The sequence below is a fragment of the Crocodylus siamensis genome, chromosome 9 (assembly GCF_052110815.1).
Source record: "Crocodylus siamensis isolate JL-2025a chromosome 9, ASM5211081v1, whole genome shotgun sequence".
Taxonomy (NCBI): domain Eukaryota; kingdom Metazoa; phylum Chordata; order Crocodylia; family Crocodylidae; genus Crocodylus; species Crocodylus siamensis.
Genome location: NC_143403.1, coordinates 59,899,028 through 59,920,177, shown reverse-complemented (window position 1 = coordinate 59,920,177; position 21,150 = coordinate 59,899,028). Strand labels below are relative to the sequence as shown.

Below are 21,150 nucleotides of genomic sequence, written 5' to 3'. Positions count from 1 at the left end.
TTCAGGTTACATATCACTGCATTAAACATAGAATTACACTAGACACATAACCAAAAAGTATGCTGACAAAGGCTATATTAATAGATCATTTTGGATAATAAAAATAAACATGCAGGAGAAAAAAAGACATTGCTTTATTTTTTGCAGTAATCGCATTCTACTGCAATCTGGCAAGTAAATGAAATTGATGGAACAAGATGAAGTATTAAAACAACTTTATTTGATGTGAAATACAAGTAAAAATTTTATGCTGGCTACATCTAAAATCCCATTGATTTCAAATTAAACTATATAAAAAAATCTGTACAAAATATGGCAGAACATAGACAACAAAATCTTTACATGCTCAATATACAAGAAAAGCAATTTAAAAAAAAAAAATCACATGAATCCAAGCAAAAATTGAAAGAAAAAGAAAAAGCCTTTAAAATATACCTCCAAACACAGAAAAAATAAAACACCAGCTTTAATACAAGAAGTAAAAGCTTTATGCAGAACTGCATTAGATGATCTGAATATAGCTATCATCAGATACTTTTTCTATATCCTTATAATTTACTTTTAGATGCTTATCCCTTAAGTTATGTCTGATAATGTTGAATATCAAACAGATAATTTAGTTGCTTTGCTGCTCAATAAAGCTTTCACATGGCTAAAAATCATCTAGGACTCAGCTTGAGGGGCTTTACCCTGGAAAGGAGCTGAGATTGAACTAATTAATTTGAATTAATATCCAAACACTGCCGAAGCTATGCATGAGCATCACAAACTCAACTTCTAGAATACCATTCCCAAAGCCATATTATAATTGACAGTACAATACCAGAATGACTGACTAAGGAAATGGTATTGGGATGGAAGTCTTCTTCAGGAGGTGCTTGTAACAACATACAAATACTGCAGACCAGCAATGCTTTCCTTTAGTACTTGTGGTTGTTCAGTATTTGGATGCATGAGACCTATAATCCTAAAACTATGCCTCACAGAACTATTACTTCCATAAAGTGAAAATATGAAGAGCTACATTCTGGTTGTTTATCAAATCTCAATATACTGGACACCTGATTGGAACCCTCCCCTACCTTTAAAATAAAAAAAAGGAACAACCCACCAATTTCTGTAACAAAGCACCCTCTCTTTAACAGATTTCCCTGTGCTATTCAGGCTTGCTAAGCAGAGACACCAATTCCTGGATCCATTTTTTTTTCTCCTTACCCAACTGAGCTCCCTCTATAAACATACACAAGATAAATTTATCCTTAGCTTTTTAACACACACTGAAAAAAAGATCAGTTGAATGGCAGTATTATAAACTTATTAACATCAATATTGGCACAGAAACATGTAGAAGAGCCCCGGATTATCAAGAACTGTTATAGAAACCTACTTCATAAGTACTGTTTCTTTCTGCTCCAACTCATCTGAAAGCCTGAAACTACAGGATCCAAGTAGCAGTGCCTATTACCTCTTATTATCAGGAGGGTATAGGTAAACAAATGTTTTTTAGTTGGAGGGTTGTCATTTTTTTAAGGTGAATGGAGTCCATGCCTGTTCCAAAATATATAGGAAGACAACAAGACAAGGCATTACAGTTATAAACACCGTGAACCCTGAAGGTACGGGGGACATCTGCAGGACATTCTGCCCATTTGGTCCTTTGGCTGTTTCACAAAGCCAAAGTGCATCTTCATGGAATGAAGGCAGAAGATAAACCAAAGCCAGACTGAAGTGCAGCAGGGCAGCAAAAGTGGTCTTGAAAACCATTGACTGGTGATGGCCTAACAAGTGACAATACCAGCTGGTAACCTACTGGTTCATACTTTTGAACAAGAAAGAACAGAAAACCATATACTGTGTATCTGGTGCTTGACGAAGCAGGATACATAATTCATGTAGACCTCCAGGGTTCTAGTCTGATATCTATCACTGTGTGACCTTGGGCAAGTCTCAATCTCATGTCTCAGTTTTCATATCTATAAAGGGGAAGAGTCAGTTATCTCACAGGCGACTACCGAGGATCATTTCTCAACATGCATTAGAAAGCCATTTAGCACATCTAAAAATCCTCTCCTGCTTACAATACATCAATACAAGAACAATATTTAATAAAAAAGTGGTCAAAACAGAGGAATGGGGGTTATTTGAGGATTTAGATGACAATCCTTTATAGCCAATATCTACAGCAATATTTTCCATGTCCCTAAACAATTACCCAGATATTTCTAAATGTTTTGAGGTTGACACTGTTGTGCTGTTCAGTGGAGGCCAAACTAGCTGAGAGTTAGTTGTGCCTTAACCCCACCACCTGTCATCACGTTTCCCAGATTAGTTATAAGACAGTTCTTAAGAAATTTCAGAAGAGAACAAGTTTGACTAAGTAGACCAGGTCTTAACTGAGCACTAAAATGAACACTACCTGTATAAATTGAACAAATAAACCACTGAAAATGAAATCACAAATGCTCAATGTTAAGTCTCAAACTGAATGAAAGTTTTATGTAATTATGTTGTCTACTTATGAACAGCATATCCTACAAGGGCATACGAAGTTGTGCTCTAAAAGTATACTGACATACCTAAAGTTAAGGAGTCCCAACCTTATTCCAAACAAAAACCCATGTGCCATCAAGGCAGGCCATAACAAATGCTAATTATATTTATACCATATTAAGGCTATAACAGATATGCAAATGCAGGAAATGAACCCCTATGGCCAAGATTGTGTCCTGAACTTAAGTACATTGTTATGAATAATAAAAAAAAAAAAATTTAAAAAGGGACAAGACAAGGACGGAGCATCAACCTTGATTTTTAATCTTTTGGATTTTGGCAATGTTTCAAAACAGAAGTAGCCTGTTCCCTTTCCTGATTAAAACCCTGCAAACTACCACAAAAGAAAACATTTGACAGATACGGAAAGCTTAAGTAAGTCTCTCAGAAAAAAATAAAAGTTGCAGCTACAAAGTAGTGTTTCTTTGTTTTTAAATCAAGTTGGTATTCTATCACATTTATAAAAGGCACATTACTTAACTGTTGAATCAACATACAATGTTATTTTTTTAAAGCACTTCACCTAAAATTTATAGCTAAAGAGTTTCAAGATGGTGACCACACAAGAAATCTTTTCAGAGCATATCATTTTTTTATCTCATGTATTTAGGGTACTTGTTTTATCAATCATTATGCACCCATATTAAACTTAAAATTAAAAAAAGTAATGAAGTGAGAGACATTCCTGGGACAATTTGTAAGCCATTTGTAAAGGCCTTATGGACCACCCGTTTGGGAATCAGTACACTGAGACCCTACAACAACTATATGGGTTCTTACCATTAAGACAAGAGAGAAATAAGTGCATCCAGAAATTTGCTCCTATCTTCAGTTTTCAGTTCAATTACTAAAACAATTAAAGTTCTTATTAGTACAGCAGACAAGTTCCAGATGCAATAAATCTCATACACTACAAATATTACTTAATAATTCCAATCAACTTTAGAGAGAGAAATAAAAGATCTGGACAACATTGAAATATCTAGCTGACTGTACCTTAAACCAAAATTTAAGGAATTTCAAAGTTTCAGGCTCTCACTATTTAATACAATCACTATTTTTAAATCAGTGGATGAAACATACTCTAGTTTTTCTCCAGACACCACCTAACATAACTAGGTCATAATTTTCAGTTTGAAAAACATACAAAGACTGGGAAAGTTTAGGTTTCAATACAAGTTCTTTGAATAAAAGGATATGAAATCCCTGTCCTTTTGTATGACTTTCATCGCACACTTGAATAAACCAAATAAATTGTAAAGATGCTGATGTATGTAAGTCTACAGAAAACTTGCACATAATTATAATTGGTTATTGTAAATCCAGGAGCTTTGGTAGAAAAAAAAATTATTATTCCAATTAAAAAGTTTTTCTCTCAAAAATTAAGAGGTTTATACAATTCCAGCTAATAGTTTCAGTTTCTAGGGTCGGAAGGGACCTGAGCAGATCATCTAGTCTGACCCCCTGCCATGGCAGGAAAGAATACTGGGGTCAAACGACCCCAGCAAGATGTTCATCCAACCTCCTCTTAAAGACCCCCAGGGTAGGAGCCTGCACCACTTCTCTTGGAAGTTGGTTCCAGACCCTAGCCGCCCTGACCGTGAAGTCGTGCCTCCTGATATGTAACCTAAACCTACCCTCTGCCAGCTTGTGACCACTATTCCTGGTCACTACTGGCGGTGCTTGTGGGAACAGTGACTCCCCCAATGCCTGCTGATCCCCCCTGACTAGTTTATAACAGGCCACAAGATCTCCCTTCAGCCTTCTCTTTTGGAGGCTGAACAGGTTCAGGTCCCATAGCCTCTCCTCATAGGGCCTGCCCTGCTGTCCCCTGATCATATGAGTGGCCTCCTCTGGACCCTCTCCATGCTGTCCACATCCGTCTTGAAGTGCGGCACCCAGAACTGGACGCAGTACTCCAACTGCGGCCTGACCAGTGCCACAGAGGGGGAGGATCACCTCTTTGGACCTGCTCGAGATGCATCTGTGGATGCGTGACAAGGTGCGGTTGGCCTTCCTGACTGCATCCCCACACTGCCGGCCCATGTTCATCCTGGAGTCAATGATGACCCCAAGATCCTTCTCTACCTCTGCACTGACAAGAAGGGAGTTCCCCAGCCTGTAGGTATGGTGCCAGTTGTTCCTCCCGAGGTGCATCACCTTGCACTTTTCTGTGTTGAAACCCATCCTATTCTCATCCGCCCACCCTTGTAACCTGTCTACGTCTGATTGTAGCCTGTTGCATCCTTCCAGTGTGCCCACGGCCCCCCACATCTTAGTGTCATCAGCAAATGTGAACAGGGTGCTTTTTACCCCCTTGTCCAAATCACTGATGAAGATGTTGAACAGCGTGGGCCCGAAGACAGAGCCCTGTGGAACCCCACTGCCCACATCCCCCCAGGTTGAGAAGGACCCATCCACTACCACCCTCTGGGTGCGGCCCTCCAGCCAGTTGGCGACCCATTTGACTGTGTGGGTGTCTACACCACAGCCCCCCAGTTTCTTAATGAGAACAGGGTGAGAGACAGTGTCAAAAGCCTTCCGGAAGTCCAGGAAGACTATGTCCACTGCTACCCCTGCATCTAATGATCTGGTGATCTGATCATAAAAGGCCACCAGGTTGGTCTGACAGGACAAGTAAAAAGGTTTTTTACTTTTAAGTAAAGATGCAGGATGCCAAATGAGAAACAAAAATGGTTACAGTGCTATAGTCTGGATTGTGTATTACATTACAGAAAATGTGCTGCACTGCACACTTGCACGCTACCCTGTCCACCAGGGATAGCATTCAGAGCACATGTGTTAATAAAACTGCTCATAGCAATATTCAGTTCGTAAAATGGTGAAGATATTTTAGGGATTCGTAGCTAAAATAGTGAGAATAGTGACCCCTAAAGGAAATCCTGGTAATATGCCACAAGTGAATACAAAAGATAAAATGACTTACTAGACATGTCAAAATGGTTGTGTAAAGTCCTAGAATGTGTGCTCTCTGCTGCCTTCTCAAACGCTCTGCCAAAAAAGCTAAGAGAAAAAACCACACCCACTACACATTAGGAAATATATAGGTCACTAAATTAACAGACAAAGTTCTTGCCTATGTCCTTAGACCAACATAGCTACAACCAACACCATTAAATTAACAGAGCAGTTATTAACTTCTCAAATGAGACATAGGAGATAAAAATATATTTTTTCCTTCACAAACAACATGCCTGGTTCAAGAGAGATAATCTCCTGTAAGGGTGCAGTCATAGTATACATGTTCCAGTCAGCAAAAGCAACAATGCTCGATTTAGCTCCACAAAAACCCAATAAGACTTTTCCTTTAAATTATAAAAACAACACCTGATTATAACTCTTGATTATTCTAATGTAGATATTTTTCTTAAGTTTGTCAATGGCAAATGGCCTACTAAGCAAGCACCTGAAACACAGTTTACAGTCAGAAAAAAAATCAAGTCTTAAACAGCACAAAAATATTTGCTGCTTCTAATCTTCATCATGATGATGACTGGTGTTTATATATCATAAAAAGAATGTGTTGTTCAATGTAAGTGAACAAAAGAGTCAGAAAACAAATTTGTAATAGCTAAGCAACACATGACTGTCACCTTTCATTCAAAAAGTTAGATGCCTATAGCAGGCAATATTTTAAGGATGTACAGTTAGTCTTTAAACCACCATTAAGATAAACATATTTAGCATTAAACTAATAGTTCTAGCTCAGATAACCTGCTTCTATGTAAGCGTAAGTCTACAAATGCTCTTGAGGGAAGAGACATAGCAAAAAAAACTTACTTCTTTTTGTCAGAGCTTTCTGTCTCTGGAGGAATCCCCACCATGATCACTGTTCCCTGCTCAACATCCATGGGTGCTGCCACGATCAATGGCAGCAATTTACAGCGCTTATTTTTTGTCTAGAAGGCAGAAAGTCCTTTTGGTTAGACCAGTGGTTCTCAAGCTTTTTAGACTTGAGGCACTACTCATTGGACCCAAGGCATGCCTTGAAAAATTCCAGCTCTTAGTTTTCACTCTTTTTTGACTACAGAAAAATAATAGACCAGTTTTTCTGTTGCAAAGCACTCAGAAAGACCACAACAGGTTAGAACGTTTGTAACACGATGGATTCCTATTTGAACCCTCTGGGTTCATCAAATGAATCATGTTTGCATATCTAAAAGTGCTAAAATGCATGACACCCTTGAAAGGACCTTAAGGCACCCCAGGGTGCTATAGTACCCTAGTTGAGAATCACTTGGTTAGAGAAAGCTAAGTGATACAAGTGCGCCTTAGGCAATGAATAAGGTACAACTAAAAAGACATTTATTTCATCAACAGAGGGCAAGTTGGTTGTTTTAATAATTATTGTGATACACTGCAGAGCATCAGAAGGGTCAAGATCTACAAAGAGCTATTTCCAGTTTAGCAGATCCTGAGATTGGGACCTTCTCAATGGCAGAATTTGTATACTGGTGCAAAGGCCATCTAAACAGCCCATTAGCTGAAAAAGGTCACTTGAAAAATTTAGTACTTTAATAATCCATTTAATAAATAATCCACAGAAGAATGGTAACTATGTACTCAGTCCAAAACTTAGCTAATTACAAGCTTGTAAACTTACAGAGCAAACAAATGACTTGAGTAAGTATTTACTGAGCAGGCACAAAGATACTGGTCTGGAGAACAACTTCACATCTGGAGTGCCCTTAAGTGGGGGAGGAGAAAAAAAAGTGTTATTAATTAAGTTACATTTAAGGATATTTCTGTCTCTGATCTATTTCATCTTCAGAATGACCAGCAGTTTTAAAAGCTGCATGTCACTCTAGGAACATTTCCATTAAATGAGCCCCGTTTGTTTTCATATAAAATGGGAAGATTAAGGAACCTTGCCTAAACTACGCAAGTTAAGACTCTAAGGGCATGTCTACACGAGATGCTTTACTGTGCAGTAGAGCAATTTACTGTGCAGTAAATGTCCGCATCTACACATGCAGATGCTAACTGCACAGTAAATTGCTCTAATCATGAGTAAATTTGCTACCTGCAAAGGCAAGTAGCAAATTTACTTTTGCTTAGTTACTGCACAGTAGTGCACATGTAGACACCCGACTAGGAGCAAATGTGCTCCTGGTCAGCCAAACAAAAGGGGGTGGGAGATTGCTTCCTGTCCTGGGGAGCTGCCTGCTGCCAGGGTGGGCTCCACCACTGGAGTCCAGGCGGGGACTAAGTCCCCCTACCCTGGCAGCAGGGAGCCCCCAACCCCTGCTTCATGACTGGCCTGGTACTACCTGCCAGCGGCTAGCACACAGGGGAAGCCTAGAGCATCTCCTGGCCGCTGCAGGGGTCTGGTGTAGGGCCACAGGCAATGAAAGCAGTCTGCTGCTGGAGCAGCAAGTTTGCTCCAACATCCCTGCACAAGTACATGCACGCCCAGGAGAGTTTACTCTAGAGTACTTTCCTCTACAAACTGCTCCTGGATTATTTGCATATGTAGATGCACCCTAGAAGGATTAATCACCATGCTAATTTGCATGTTAAACCAGAACCCCGCCAAACTACCAATTTTTACAAAGAGGAACATTCAGGGGAAGATGTAGGCCAGCCAATGCAATACAGAAAACTAAATTATTTCAGACTTTCTAGTCAAATCTTCTTAACAGCTTGCCACTTAGGAATCAGTTTTACTAAACAAGAAGTCCAATATAGAACCAACAAAATTCTGACCTCCATGAGACAGCAATAGAGAAAAGGCCCTTGAGATATTACAAGATTAGTACAGATACAGCTGGCCACAGTCTGCTGAATGGCACGTAACTGCTTTTTGGCTAGTTCCAGACCGTGGTACAGCTTCTCCAGGTTACTCCTATGGTAGAGCAAAGGAAGGAAGAGAAATTATTTAATTAATAAATAACTAAATAAATACATAAATAAATCTCATGATAAACTGAGTTGCTTCTCGATTCTATTCATAAAGGGATTAACTTTGATTCTGCTATTAGAGTATTTTAAAGTCAAACTCAACCTTAATTACACAAACACAAAGGCTAACTACAGACATTCAGGAGGTTAAATCGGGTCCAAAATGGCAGCCTGATTTAAACTTAGCTTGTTCCAGTGCTGACCTTACACTTACACACCTGGTCAGTGACTGACAATCAGTCTAAACCTGTAACTGAACAGAAGTTCCATGCACACAAACCAGCTTAAAAATTGCAGAACCTAGTTTAAGATAAACCTGGATCTATGTAGTATCAGACTCATTCAATTTAGGTCAAACCAGTGCACGGAACTTCTGTCCACTTCCCCTGCGCAGCCCCGGGGCTAGGAAAACCAAGCCACTAGCCGCAATGCTGGTGCTGCTTTCTTCACCCTCCCCTTCCCCTGCACTGGTCTATTTTTTGCACCCTGGCCCCTTGCTCTTCCCCCCAGCCAGCACTTTCCACCCCCATCTCACAAGCTACTCTGGGTGCAGCTGCTTTTATCAGTGTTTGCTGCTGCTAGAGCTGAGCAAGTAAATCCTGTTGGGGGGAGAGATTGGGTAGAGGTTCACTGGGGAGAACCCTGCCCCATTCTACCTATGGGTTGTGCCACCCCCCAACCCCTCGCAGGTTGTGCCTTCCTCCCTCCCCACCCACAGGTCACACCTGCCTCCCTATCTCCCAGCAGACCCCAATCCTCTCCAGCCTGCTGGACACCCAACGTGCCAGCTAGCCAGCCCGCCCCCCCCCCCATCCTGACTTACCTGATATTGGGCAGCCATTTTGAATCAATTTAACCTCCCCCTAACGCCCCCAAATATCTGTACTCAGCCAAAATTAGACAAGATGAGATGGAGAGCACATATACACTATACCTGGAGAGACTGTCCAAAGCCTTGATAAAACTAGCAGTTCCAGGCTCCTCCTTCTCTATATTCTCCATTAGAGAAGCCGTTGCATACACTATGTCACTTGCTAAAAACTTATTCTTAAAACCAAAGTGAATGCTGAAAGTCTGCACTCTTAAATCTTTCATTCTGTAAAAGTAGATCAAATCAAAACAGTTATTATAACATTTTAATTATTAACACTGGTCACCCCCAAAGAAAGCTAAAGTTTCAACTTTTCTCTGGCTAGCCTATAATAATAAATTATCTCTATTTCTGCATGTATTTACTTTACAATTATGTATGGCTTCTGAGACAAGCTGTGACATCCTCTTGAAACTTAAGAATCAACTTCACAAATGATTTGGACAGAGGATAACACCAGGAGTTAGAAGTTCTAAGTCTAATGCTGCAATAATGGGAAAATGCCTAGAAGCCCTACTCTGCCAAAGTGCCTTTTAAAGTCAGGTCAACTTTTTCCAGGCTGTTAGGTCGGAAAAATAAAACTACTATGTATTTATTATCTATACTATCACAGCAGCTGAAAGGTTTGAAAGTAACTGAATCTGGGTACTTAAAAAGGTTGGGTTTTTAAAAAAAATGTTACCCAAATTTGTTAGCAGATTCTTCAATCATGTCCCGCAGGTTCTCCTTTAAGGCCATGTCCATGGAATTAAACTTTTGTTTCACCTGCTTCAAAGGCAACCTACAATGTGGAAAAAATACATCATTGTGCACATTTAGGGATGAACAGTTAAATTACCTGCATTCCAAGCACAGGAACAGTTTCTTTCCATTAACACTAGATTAAAAGCACTTCTGTGTTCATCTACATAAAATACTGCAAGAAGGATGAAGATCACTTCATTGATCAACTACTAAATTCAGTTCAATAGCTAAAAATGTCTTGCTGAATGAATGAGTGCAGCAGGCTAAGCAAAGCACAGGTACCATTATCTGCCCATAGTGCCATTTTCATATTTAATTAAGTTTTGAGGTGAGCAGTTATGACCATGACATTATTAGGCTCTCAGCATTTTCACACACCTACTATTATGGAAAAAGCGTTTTTTCTTTTCCTCAGTTGATCCTCATAACTTACCCCATTTCCGCCAGAAATTCCTGTAGTCTCTTCTGCCCTTGAACAGACCAAAGCTTTAGACTGGCAGATGTATAACAGGTGTTACACAGGCTTTCATACAGGGACCAATGCTGATAAAGGGCCAAGCGCAGACTGAAGGTGTGGACTGAAATTAGGGAAAATAATTATGATGTACATGCTTTAAAACTTAGTTAGTTAGTTATTACCTTAATTAGTAGTCTTAATTTCCCTACTTGCCACCTTCACCAGGCCTAATTGCTTCTTTATTAACTATCCCATTGGAATAGAGTTCCGGGTGTATAAAACAACTCAACACAGTGAATATGCTTGTATAGCCATCATTCTTTCCCTTGGGTCTGCATATCAACTTAGAAATTGTACCCACATACACTTGGTCAACACCATTTTTTTTCCCTGGGAACATATTTCCTAGTACAAAGGGAAACTTAAGTTTCTTTTTCCTAGATGAGGCCTTGAATCTGTCACATCAGGGTTTTTCTATTGTTTATTTTATTTAAACTCCTGGATATTTATAGATTAGCATAAAGTTAATGTCTAATTTTAGGCAAGGATACTCGTATTCAAATGCTATTCTCATGCAATCAATAGAAAGGGAGTTCTCTTCATCTTCATTGCGATGATTATGCCGTGACACATGACGCTGTAGGATTCCAATATCGGTCACATATTTCATTCTTTAAAAAAAAACAACAACCCATACACAAGAGTCACTTTACTTTCTTCCCCTTCAGATGTCCATTTCTATTATCTACTTTTCCTTGAGAGGTACACAATGCCTAGTCAACTTCACAAAAATGAGAACCAATTTTTTAAAAGATTTTTGCAAAAAGCGTTTAAGGTTTTTTTGATACTCGACAGTACATCGAAAAAACAATCAATAAATAAAACACATACACAGAAAATGGCATGCTTCCAAATTTTAAAGAGTAAAATAAGCAAGAAAATGCTCAGGAGTACAGGGTGAACTGCAATTTTTCCTTCAATCAAAGTTACAGCTATCAAGTTACCCTTCCAGTGTCCCACCACTAATCACTGCTTCCTTACGATCTCAGCAACTCCACATACATTCATTAAGATATTCAATAGTCTATTCCAAGTGTAGGTTGTTTAACATGCATCACAATTTCTATTACTTATTTCAACAAAGACAAATCGACAACTTACTGAGTGATTTTATCTTGAACCCACTGGTCTGTTAGCCCAACAATAGCCCACCTGAAAATGGAAAAAATAGAGTCAGATAGGAAAAAGACTTTAGTCCAGCACATAAAAGTTCACCTTACAGACGCTGTAGAGTCCTCATAGAGGAGGAGTCTGCTACATTAAATAAGATTTGTGTACAACCGATGTCAAGACAGTTCTGTACTAACTTAATACCTATTGCATATCGGTTGCATATTGGATCGGCACCAATAAAAGGAAAATTAACATTATCGGCAATTGGCTTTTTTGGACAGAGAAGCTGATAATGTCACTGATAAATGCTGCATGCATGCACACAGCCACCATGCATGGGACCTGGAGTGTAGCCTGGCAGCTTGGAGAGCAGTGTCCTGTTGATAAGTCTGTGGGGAAAGGGGCATGTGTGAAAAGGAAGGGGTGTGTGCGAGTGTGTGTGGTCAGATTGAGGCCCCCATGGTGAGGGAGGGGCTGGGGCAGGGGTATGTGCTGACCAGTCACAGTGGGGAGTGGACCCCGGGGGGGTAGGGCAGCTCCCCGCTGCTGCACACACCTCTGGGGATGGCATGGGGGGGGCATGTGCCCCTCAGATTTGTGTGTGGGGCAAGGATGGGCTACCTGCTGTGGGCTCAGGGCCAAGGGCTGTGCTGGCCTCTTCCTGGCAGGGAGGCTGGGTGCAGTGCTTGGAGGGCGGACTATGAGGAATTTTGGGGTGCCTAGAGTTCACCCCCTCTCAGCACCACCACCTGCTTCCACCTGCCCTGGACCCGCTGTCAGGAAGAGGCTGGTGCAGCCCCTGGCCTGGAAGTGGACAACTTGCCCTCGCCCCACATGCAAATCCAGGGGGCACATGCTTCACCTGGAGGGTGCGTGCAGAGAAGGGGAGCTACCCCCCAGGCACTTTGTGCACCCCAGACAAGCCACTTACAACTCTGCCCCATTTCCAGGGTCCATTCACTGTCTACCCTGCCCCAGCCCGTTCTCCTTCCCTTTCACAGACTTACCAGCTGGACGCTGCATTCCTTTAAACTGGCTACTGGATTAGTATCAGCCAATATAGCTTGTTAATAATCTGCCATCAGTATTGGCCAAGAAAATCTTTATCAGTGCAGCCCTACTACTATTGCAGTGATTCTCAGCCAGGGTGCTGCAGCAGTACATATTAGTTAAATAGATATGAATGTAACCAATGTATCAAGTAACTGTATTTCTACTGGGCAGAATTAATGACAGGTGGCCAAAGGAATAGTTTCAACTGATTCATGTAGCAAGTTTCTGTTGAAGTACAATAGCCAAATTTTCAATGGAGGAACCCATCTCTAATCACATTCACACACAAAAAAAACCTATGTATATTTAGATACATACATATACTCTGCAATAATTCTAATATTATAAAAGCCTAAGTCTTTCTGTCGCTAACGCTTTATTCACACTCTGATTGGCTAATGGAAACAGCCAATCAGAGTGCTTCAAATGTGGGGGGAGTGCCGCCAAGGACTGGACAGAGGGTTGGGGAGCTGAGGCCAGCAGTGCTAACCTCAGCTCCCCAACTTCGCTCCCTGCAAGAGACAGAACAGTGTCAGCATGGGGCGTTAGGTGGTGGTACTCCACCCCAGTCATCCCCCGCCCCACACCCGTCATCCTCGATGGGCAACTGGCTAGTACTGAATATAAATACCATTTGGAAATTTTGCATGTCTGGCCCACTTTTTACTACAGACAGTGAACATTAGCACTATAACGGGGCTACTTACCACAACATGTCATTCAAGTCTTTAGACATTTTCCAGGCCAAATCGAACATCACTATGGCAGACTACAGGAGGAAAAAGACAAATAGATGAGGAACCATAACATTAGTTTCACATTAAAAACAAGCTGCAGAAGTGTTATTCTCAAGCACCAGCTTAGTATAAAGCTTCTTTTAGAGGTAGGTTCAAATCCAAGAATTCCAGCGTCCTGTTTCCCAAGATGTCAAAGAAAATATGCATTACACTGCTGAAAAACAATTATGCTTTCATATATAAACTACTTTTCACAAAAAAATTAATTATTCTGATAAGCTGCTAGTTTCCAGAAAGAACAATTTAGTTATTTACAGTTTAGATTTCACAAATCTATAACCCTTGAATATAAAAGGTACAAATCTCAAACTACTTGGCCCCTCTCATTTGAAAAGTAAACTGAGTAACATGCATGTGTGAGTATAATCAGATTAGATCTTCAAAGGACAGGCCCCGCCAAGCACTAAAGATCATCCTACAGCATCTTAAATTTAGAAACTTCCAGGTGACTCTAGAATAAAGAACCACTATTTCCCTTCTATTACTGTATAGAATATGCTAGGAATGTGCAAAGCTTTGGTCACTGATTCGATTCGGCAGAGATTTGGTGGCCAAATCTTCGAATCTGAATCGAATCAGGAGACCCTTTAATCTCTCTGAATCAAATTGGAACCTTCCAAATCAATTCGGAAAGATTTGACAATTCGGACACAGACACAGGTTTAAATGTTATTTCTACACACCTCAAGGTACCAGGCGGCTCAGGAATGCTGCGATGCTGGGGTGCATGGAGCATCCCACAGGAGCACGGGAGAGTCATCAGCACGCTTGGCAACAGATCCAGAAGTACTTCCAGTCCAGCCAGGGAGCGCGCTGGGCGTCCCCCCCCACAGCCGATTGCTGAGCTGGGGGGGTGGGAGGCATAGGGGGAGCCCCCCTTGTGTGCTCCTTGGCAGACCTGGAAGTGGACTGGAACTACTTCCAGTCCACTTTTGGGTTCACCGCCAAGCATGTGGGGGGCCCCCTGTCCCGCTGTGCGATGCTCCATCCGCCCCAGCATCGCAGTGATCACGAGCTGCGCCTGGTACCTTGAGGCATGTAGAAAAAAACATTTAAAGCTGTGTCTATGGCTGAATCACTGATTCTCTGAATCAGCACTGAATCTTCAGATTTTGATTCAGCTGAATCGAATCAGGCCAATGATCCAAATCAACTAACTGAAATACTGTCCCCGATTCGGGCTGAATCCGAATCGAATACAGCCTGCTTTGCACACCCTTAGAACATGCAATATCTTGATGCAGGATAAGTTAGCTTGAGTCAGAAGTACTTAATAAATAGTCAATATACAGCAAAAGCTGCATTAACCGGCACCTTCCAAGCCAGCACGATCTATCGACTGGCATGCCGGCTGGTAAGATAAAGTGAAACTGGAAGTGCCCACCGCTTGGCACTTCTGGTTTTGCCAAGCCCCCACAGCCTGGAGCAAAGCAGCCTCCGGTGCTGAGCCCCCACGGCCCAGGGCAAAACAGCCTGCATGGGACCTGCCTCTGTCCCGTGGGGCCCATGGGAGGGGCGGCAATGGCCCAGATGTGGCGGGAGAAGCAGCAGCCCAAACAGGCAAGAACACCTGTTCTGGCCGCTCAGTTAACTGGCATATTTTGTTATCCAGTGTCCCCTATTCCCAGGAGATGCCAGATAACACAGTTTTTACTGTACTCCTATTCTCTTATTACAGGAAGACACTTTCTTTGTGGTAGCTTGTTTGTTTGTTTCTTTAATGAAAAAACAGCAGCTTAAAACTTACTGAGGTCCCATGGTATTCATACTGCTCATAATCAAAGAGAATTTCTTGCCTGAAAGGGAGAAGAAAGTTGTTGTTTTTTTAAATGTTTTCTTAAGTGATTAACTTGCCCTACTTCCAAGTTCATTACATAAACCAAACAGAGTCAAGGAACCCTTAAATATCATGTTTACAACAGACAAGGAAAAAATATGAAACTCAGGCAAAAAAACAACACAGAAGCTATATAAAAATTCCAACACTGAAGATGAAATAGCAACATTATGAAAGCCTATTTCTTTTTATTTTTCCAACTGATTAGCTACCCAGGAATTCCCACTGTCACTAACTGGACTGAACAGGGAGTAAACCAAGGCAAGAATTTGACCATACGTTAACTTTACAACTAAATATTTCTAATAAAAGGAGCAAGTGTCTTCGCTAGATATGGACTTATGCATCATTAACCTCCACCTTCTGAATAAAGTATAAAATAATGAAATCTTATGGAATTAGCAGTGTAGAATAGGACTTTCATGGTCTCAACACTAAGATTTACAAAAGGGAAAGAAAAATATAAACAACAAGGAATGCTGGCACATACCTGCGCGCTTCCCACACTCTCCTCTCTCGTCTTTTCATTGTTCTCTCCACTACAGCCTACAGCCAGGTGGTAGATGCCAAAGATGTGATGTAAGCAAGTAAATAAATTACTTCAGACTTAAACTGACAACTATTGCATCTAATGTTCAGGCTTTGCAAAAGTTTATTTTTACAGATATGTAAAGTCTTTTTTAAAATATTTCCATAAAAATAAGCTTTAATAAAGGAATATATTTTATTTTGTTCATTTGTTACACATTTAATTCACTACCTTATTAAAATGAAATTATTACATGATTTAGCTACTACAATTGCATTAACTGAAAGACTTTATTTGACACTTCGATAACCACCTAATACTTGAAAGTACTGGGTCAGATCCTTCACTCTCCAAAAAGTTCCCACCACCTCAAAAGATTGAAGCACTAATAAAGGTCTTTTAGGGATACTGCCTGATCAAGAATTTAGGCTAGATATCAGGAGGTGCTACTTCACGGTCAGGGCAGCTAGGGTCTGGAACCAACTTCCAAGAGAAGTGGTGCTGGCCCCAACCCTGGGGGTCTTTAAGAGGAGGTTGGATGAACACCTTGCTGGGGTCGTTTGACCCCAGTAATCTTTCCTGCCATGGCAGGGGGTCGCAGTAGATGATCTACTCAGGTCCCTTCTTACCCTAGAAACTATGAAACTTGGACAGGACTGTAAAAGTAATCAGAAATAGAATAGCCACTGTAAAACCAAGAGTAAAGCATCTGAGTTTTGTGGTCAGTGGGTGTGTCTACTTTTTCATTAATGCGCCATAGTACTGCGCCTTAAGTTTAGTACAGTAAAAGCTCTGTTAACCAAAAGCTCACAAGCCAACATGTTCTATTAACCAGCATGCCAGCTTGTAACGTAAAAAGAAACTGGAAGTGCCCACCATAGCCTGAGGCAAAGCAGCCTGTGCTGCCAAGCCCCCATGGCCTGAAGCATAGCAGGCTGCACGGGGCCCGCCTCCCTGTCCCTCAGGGCCCGTGGGAGGGTCAGTGATCCCGTGGGAGGGGCAACGACACCCCGGACATGGTGGGAGAAGCAGCGGCCCGAACAGGCAAGGACACCTGTTCAGGCCGCTCAATTAACCGGCATATTTTGTTATCCGGCATCCCCAATTCCTGGGGGATGCCGGATAACAGAGCTTTTACTGCACTTGGATAACCAAGTACTAATCAATATAGTATTGGGATTTTTCAGACGCTAATTGTGCAGCAAGTAGTCGAATACTACTGTGCAGTAGCATATTAGGTCTTGCCCAACATGGTGCTGCGCAATGTTATTAGGCTACTGCGCAGGTAGCGTCTTGTAGACGCATTGCAGTGAGATGATTATAAAGTTTTAATAAACATACTTTGCTCCTGTGTTTCACTTTTCTTGGAGCATTTTTAAAGGACAGAGTTATGATAACTTAGCTACAGTTATTTCTTTCTATACATCTAAAGGCTGGGAGATTCACAGGGAGACAAAGTTGGTTTCAGTACAGAAACTGGATTAAAAAAAAATTAAGACCAATTAATTCAGGTAAAATCGATTTTTCTTTCAACCAACCTATTTAAAATGTGACATTAGGACAACCTGTTTAGCCTAAATTTGCTATAATCTACTAAAGCCACAGACAACAAAACATTCAAGAAATCCATGTTCACTGGCAAAATTTTGAAGTCCAACCACTGGAAGTCACTGGCGAAGCAGCTTAATCTCATCTCTTTCAAAGAACAGCTTTTGAAAGAAGCAACCTCTTCTGCAAGTGCAGAGAATTTCTTTTTTTAAATTTATTTATTCTACTAGTTTAGTTCAATGCCTAAGACACTCAAAGTCGAGAAACAATTCATAAACAAACAAGAAAGCCTATTTTGTTTATCTAATCCACAAAGGAAATAGAGGGCTGAGAAACGTTCAACTATTTTGAAACCCTCAATTTCTTTAAATGAATTATTTTACCAAATATGTTTTTGTAAAAAATATATATTTATGTTAACAATAAATACTCCTAACCTCTAAACATGCACATCTATCTAAGAATAAGATGTCCTACAGTCCTTCAATTTTCTTATTTTTTAACATTATAATAGGGCTTATTTTACCTTCTGTAACAATCTACTTTGTTTGGGTTTCAAAGGCAAATGACACCAAAGCAATAATATCAAGCTTTCTGTAAAACAGGGTATACATATAAATTTCCACACTTCCCTGCACAGACCAATGCTGTAAGAAATATACCTCTTCAAATCGTTTGCGCTTCCCCGAAGGTTCTGACCCATCACTTTCATTCCCAGAATCCTCCTCTTCCTCCTCGTCATCTCTGAAGATTTCATCATAGGCAGGAACATTAAGATCATCATCTGGTTTAACCAACAGCTTAATCTAAGAAGAAAAGCATTTAAAAAAAAAGTCAAACCCAAAAACCCCTTTATATTCAGCCAACCTAGCAATATCTATTAGTTGTTCCTCTTAGCATAGAAGACTAATTTATTCACTCTGGATTTGACCTGTTCCTACTAGAACACCAAGATTTTGCTTTATATGAATTAGGTGATCAACCCAAGTGACAAGCTAGAAGATCTACCTTCTGCACTTATGAATTAATAAAAATTGAAATGTTTATTCTCCTTTATCAATAAGGTTATATTTATAACACCAATAACATAGGAGAACGTAGATTTTCAGTGAAAAATATATCTGTTAAGTGGAAGCTGTCTAGCACTGTAGTATAACTAGCTCAGTATTCATAATTTAAAGTTATATTATTTACAGTCTCCAACCAATATAATCTAGAAGAAGTGAACTTACTGTGCTGTGTTAGACCACCTTTGTTGCAAGGGATAGAAAAATGATAGATCACTTACTGGATACCGTGAGCCAGTTTAAACTGCATATCGTCTTAGACAATTGGATTTACCTGCATGTCATTGTAAACATTCACTACATTGATAGGCCTGTGGGTGTCACAAACAAAAAAAAAGGTGTCCTCCTCAGGCTGCAGAACCTCCAATAGGTCAATGTTGGCACCACAGTTTATAAGAACAAAATACTTGAACTGCAAAAGAAAACAAGGAATCTCCAATTTAATAGGTAACGTGGGAGAATAAAACCAAGAAATTATCAAAACTATTGTACCTCCAAAGTATTTAACTTTGTACACAATTATGTTTCAGGCAGCTTGGTTAAGGAAACTGAGGGGGAAAAAATAAAGGCCGTTTTTATAGAAGGATATACTTTTAGTTTTCACTGTACAGACAATGAATGCTCACAACTCTCTCAGTTGATGGATTCAAGTTCAATTTATAAAAATCAAAACTTGTCTTGATCTTTATGATCTAAACCACGCACAGATTGAGGCATTTGCAAGTTTTACTTCAACAGAAATTCTGTAACTGAAACAGCAGAAGCATTTGCTGAATTTTTGTTAAAGTTTGCTAAATTAGGTGAGACTGTTGCACATGAAAACAGGATATGGGAAATATGCAAACCATTTGTCCATCATCCACCTAACTTTATTCAGTATCATTTTAGCTAACCACAAAAATATCAACCTTAGATCCTAGAAGTGAACTGGGCATGAAAAAAGGACACTTTAAATTACAGATAAGTAGGAGGCAATGTTAAACACACACACACACACATACCCCTCTCATTGGTGACTTTATTTTTTTTACCTGATCTTTATGTTCAAGAAATGCAGTTTCAAGTTCCTGCCACCCAGACACTGGAACTAATGTGTACTGTACATGGTCACATTGAAACAATGCCTAAAAAGAAGCAAACAAGAAATGTTACCTAATGAAGAAAATTAGTAACAGTTACTATATTTCTGAAAAATACTCCCCTGCAAGATTTTGAAGAGGAATTATCATGAAATCCCAGGATCATGAATGGTAGGAAGAAAAAGGGTTAAGCATAAATAAAACACTGAATGTTTAAAACTAAAGTTAACACTTCCCTCTCACTTTCCTTTCCACACTTCATTAAAATCTTTCCCATATATTTTCCACTGTTAGCAGTATATATAATAAGAACAAACATTCACTTACTTGGAGTATTTTACACGCACATAATGCATCTACATCTGAAGCAACGAGAAGAAGAACACGCTGCAAACCATTAGAAAACAGTATTAATATATGATACTTGATGCACACTCCAGTCATTTCCAACGACTTGAGTTTCTATAGGTAAGATTTAAAATCTTTCAAGCCAAACAGGAATCAGGACTTGTGGTAGAGGTGATATCAAACAAGTACATTAACACAAAAAGTGGGAATGAGAGCATGAGCTTGTCTAAGGGCTGTAAAAAATAAAGATATGGGACAACTAATTATTAAAGAGGGACTGGCCAAAGATCACATGCTCCGTTGCACATTACTGGCTCTTCCTGTTTAATTCAGCCTCTTGGCACAGGCCAGGGGAAATGCATGCCAGACCACAGGACACGCACAAACCGGCGTACACATAAGGGTAAAATAATATATTTGCATTGACTTGATAACATGTTACTGGGGAAAAAAAAAAAAAAGATCTGGCTTGCAATAACCTGCAAACAGGCGAACCCTCCCCGTTTACAAATCTGCAGGGGCCTAACCAGAAAACCCTGATGAATAACACAAACGACCGAAAACAGCGGGTGCTTCTATTATCCCGTCTAACTGCGCCGCCACGAAACCGGCCCCGGGTTAACTGGGGCGCCAGCGGGCACCGCCAGGCGCTGCCTCCACGCGGGGCGTTGGGCGGGCCCTGCCACCGGGGTCCCACGAAAGCTGCCGATCCCCCCGCTTCAATTACACAGTCACAAGCGCTGACTGCGATAGCCGGACACAGACCGGCATTTCTGGGGTGGGGGAAGGACTCCGCGTGTGCGACGGAGATCGCGCCACGAAGCATTAATCGCGTGACAAGGACTTCGCGCGTGGGGCCGGTTTACATCCATCGCGCCATAAATGTAACGTGCCGTGTCGCTCAGGGAATTAGAGACCCCGGGGCGGGCCCGGCAGTGGAATCCACCTGGGTGACGATGACCTCATAGAACTCCTTGCGCACGTCCGACAGGAACATGGTGTCGGTCCCGGTCCCGGTCCCGGTGTCGGTGTCGCTACCGGCGCCTGCTCGCCGCACTCAAACCAGGCGCCAAATCACGTCCGTCCCTATTGGCCTCCGAGCCTCGGCACCCAACCCGCAAGCCCGCCCCCCGCAGTACTGATTGGCTCGGCCAAAGCCTCCGCCAATTGCCGTG

At 41.0% G+C, this 21,150-nt stretch overlaps 1 protein-coding gene across 1 annotated transcript; it reads right to left on the bottom strand.

Moving 5' to 3' along the window:
- Positions 1 to 194: 194 nt before the first annotated feature.
- Positions 195 to 21,064, bottom strand: CDC45 (cell division cycle 45). The gene is made up of 19 exons (XM_090063153.1): positions 20,922 to 21,064; positions 19,955 to 20,014; positions 19,580 to 19,672; positions 18,823 to 18,960; positions 18,144 to 18,287; positions 15,895 to 15,950; positions 15,315 to 15,363; positions 13,478 to 13,539; positions 11,706 to 11,756; positions 11,096 to 11,215; positions 10,521 to 10,652; positions 10,026 to 10,124; positions 9,407 to 9,568; positions 8,278 to 8,416; positions 7,175 to 7,258; positions 6,352 to 6,470; positions 5,498 to 5,574; positions 3,331 to 3,397; positions 195 to 1,973 (listed from the first exon to the last, which is right to left on the bottom strand). Exons 1-18 carry the CDS (start codon positions 20,970 to 20,972, stop codon positions 3,333 to 3,335), a joined length of 1,701 nt encoding a protein of 566 aa, XP_089919279.1. The 5' UTR covers positions 20,973 to 21,064; the 3' UTR covers positions 195 to 1,973; positions 3,331 to 3,332.
- Positions 21,065 to 21,150: the final 86 nt, after the last annotated feature.

Excerpts from the sequence above, each read along its gene's own strand:
- CDC45 (XM_090063153.1), bottom strand. The coding sequence starts at position 20,972 with ATGTTCCTGTCGGACGTGCGCAAGGAGTTCTATGAGGTCATCGTCACC. Across the intron at positions 11,216-11,705 it reads GTTCAAGATAAAATCACTCA|AATGAAATATGTGACCGATA; the intron begins GTAAGTTGTCGA and ends TTTTTTTTAAAG. Across the intron at positions 10,125-10,520 it reads GAATTTCTGGCGGAAATGGG|GTTGCCTTTGAAGCAGGTGA; the intron begins GTAAGTTATGAG and ends TCCACATTGTAG.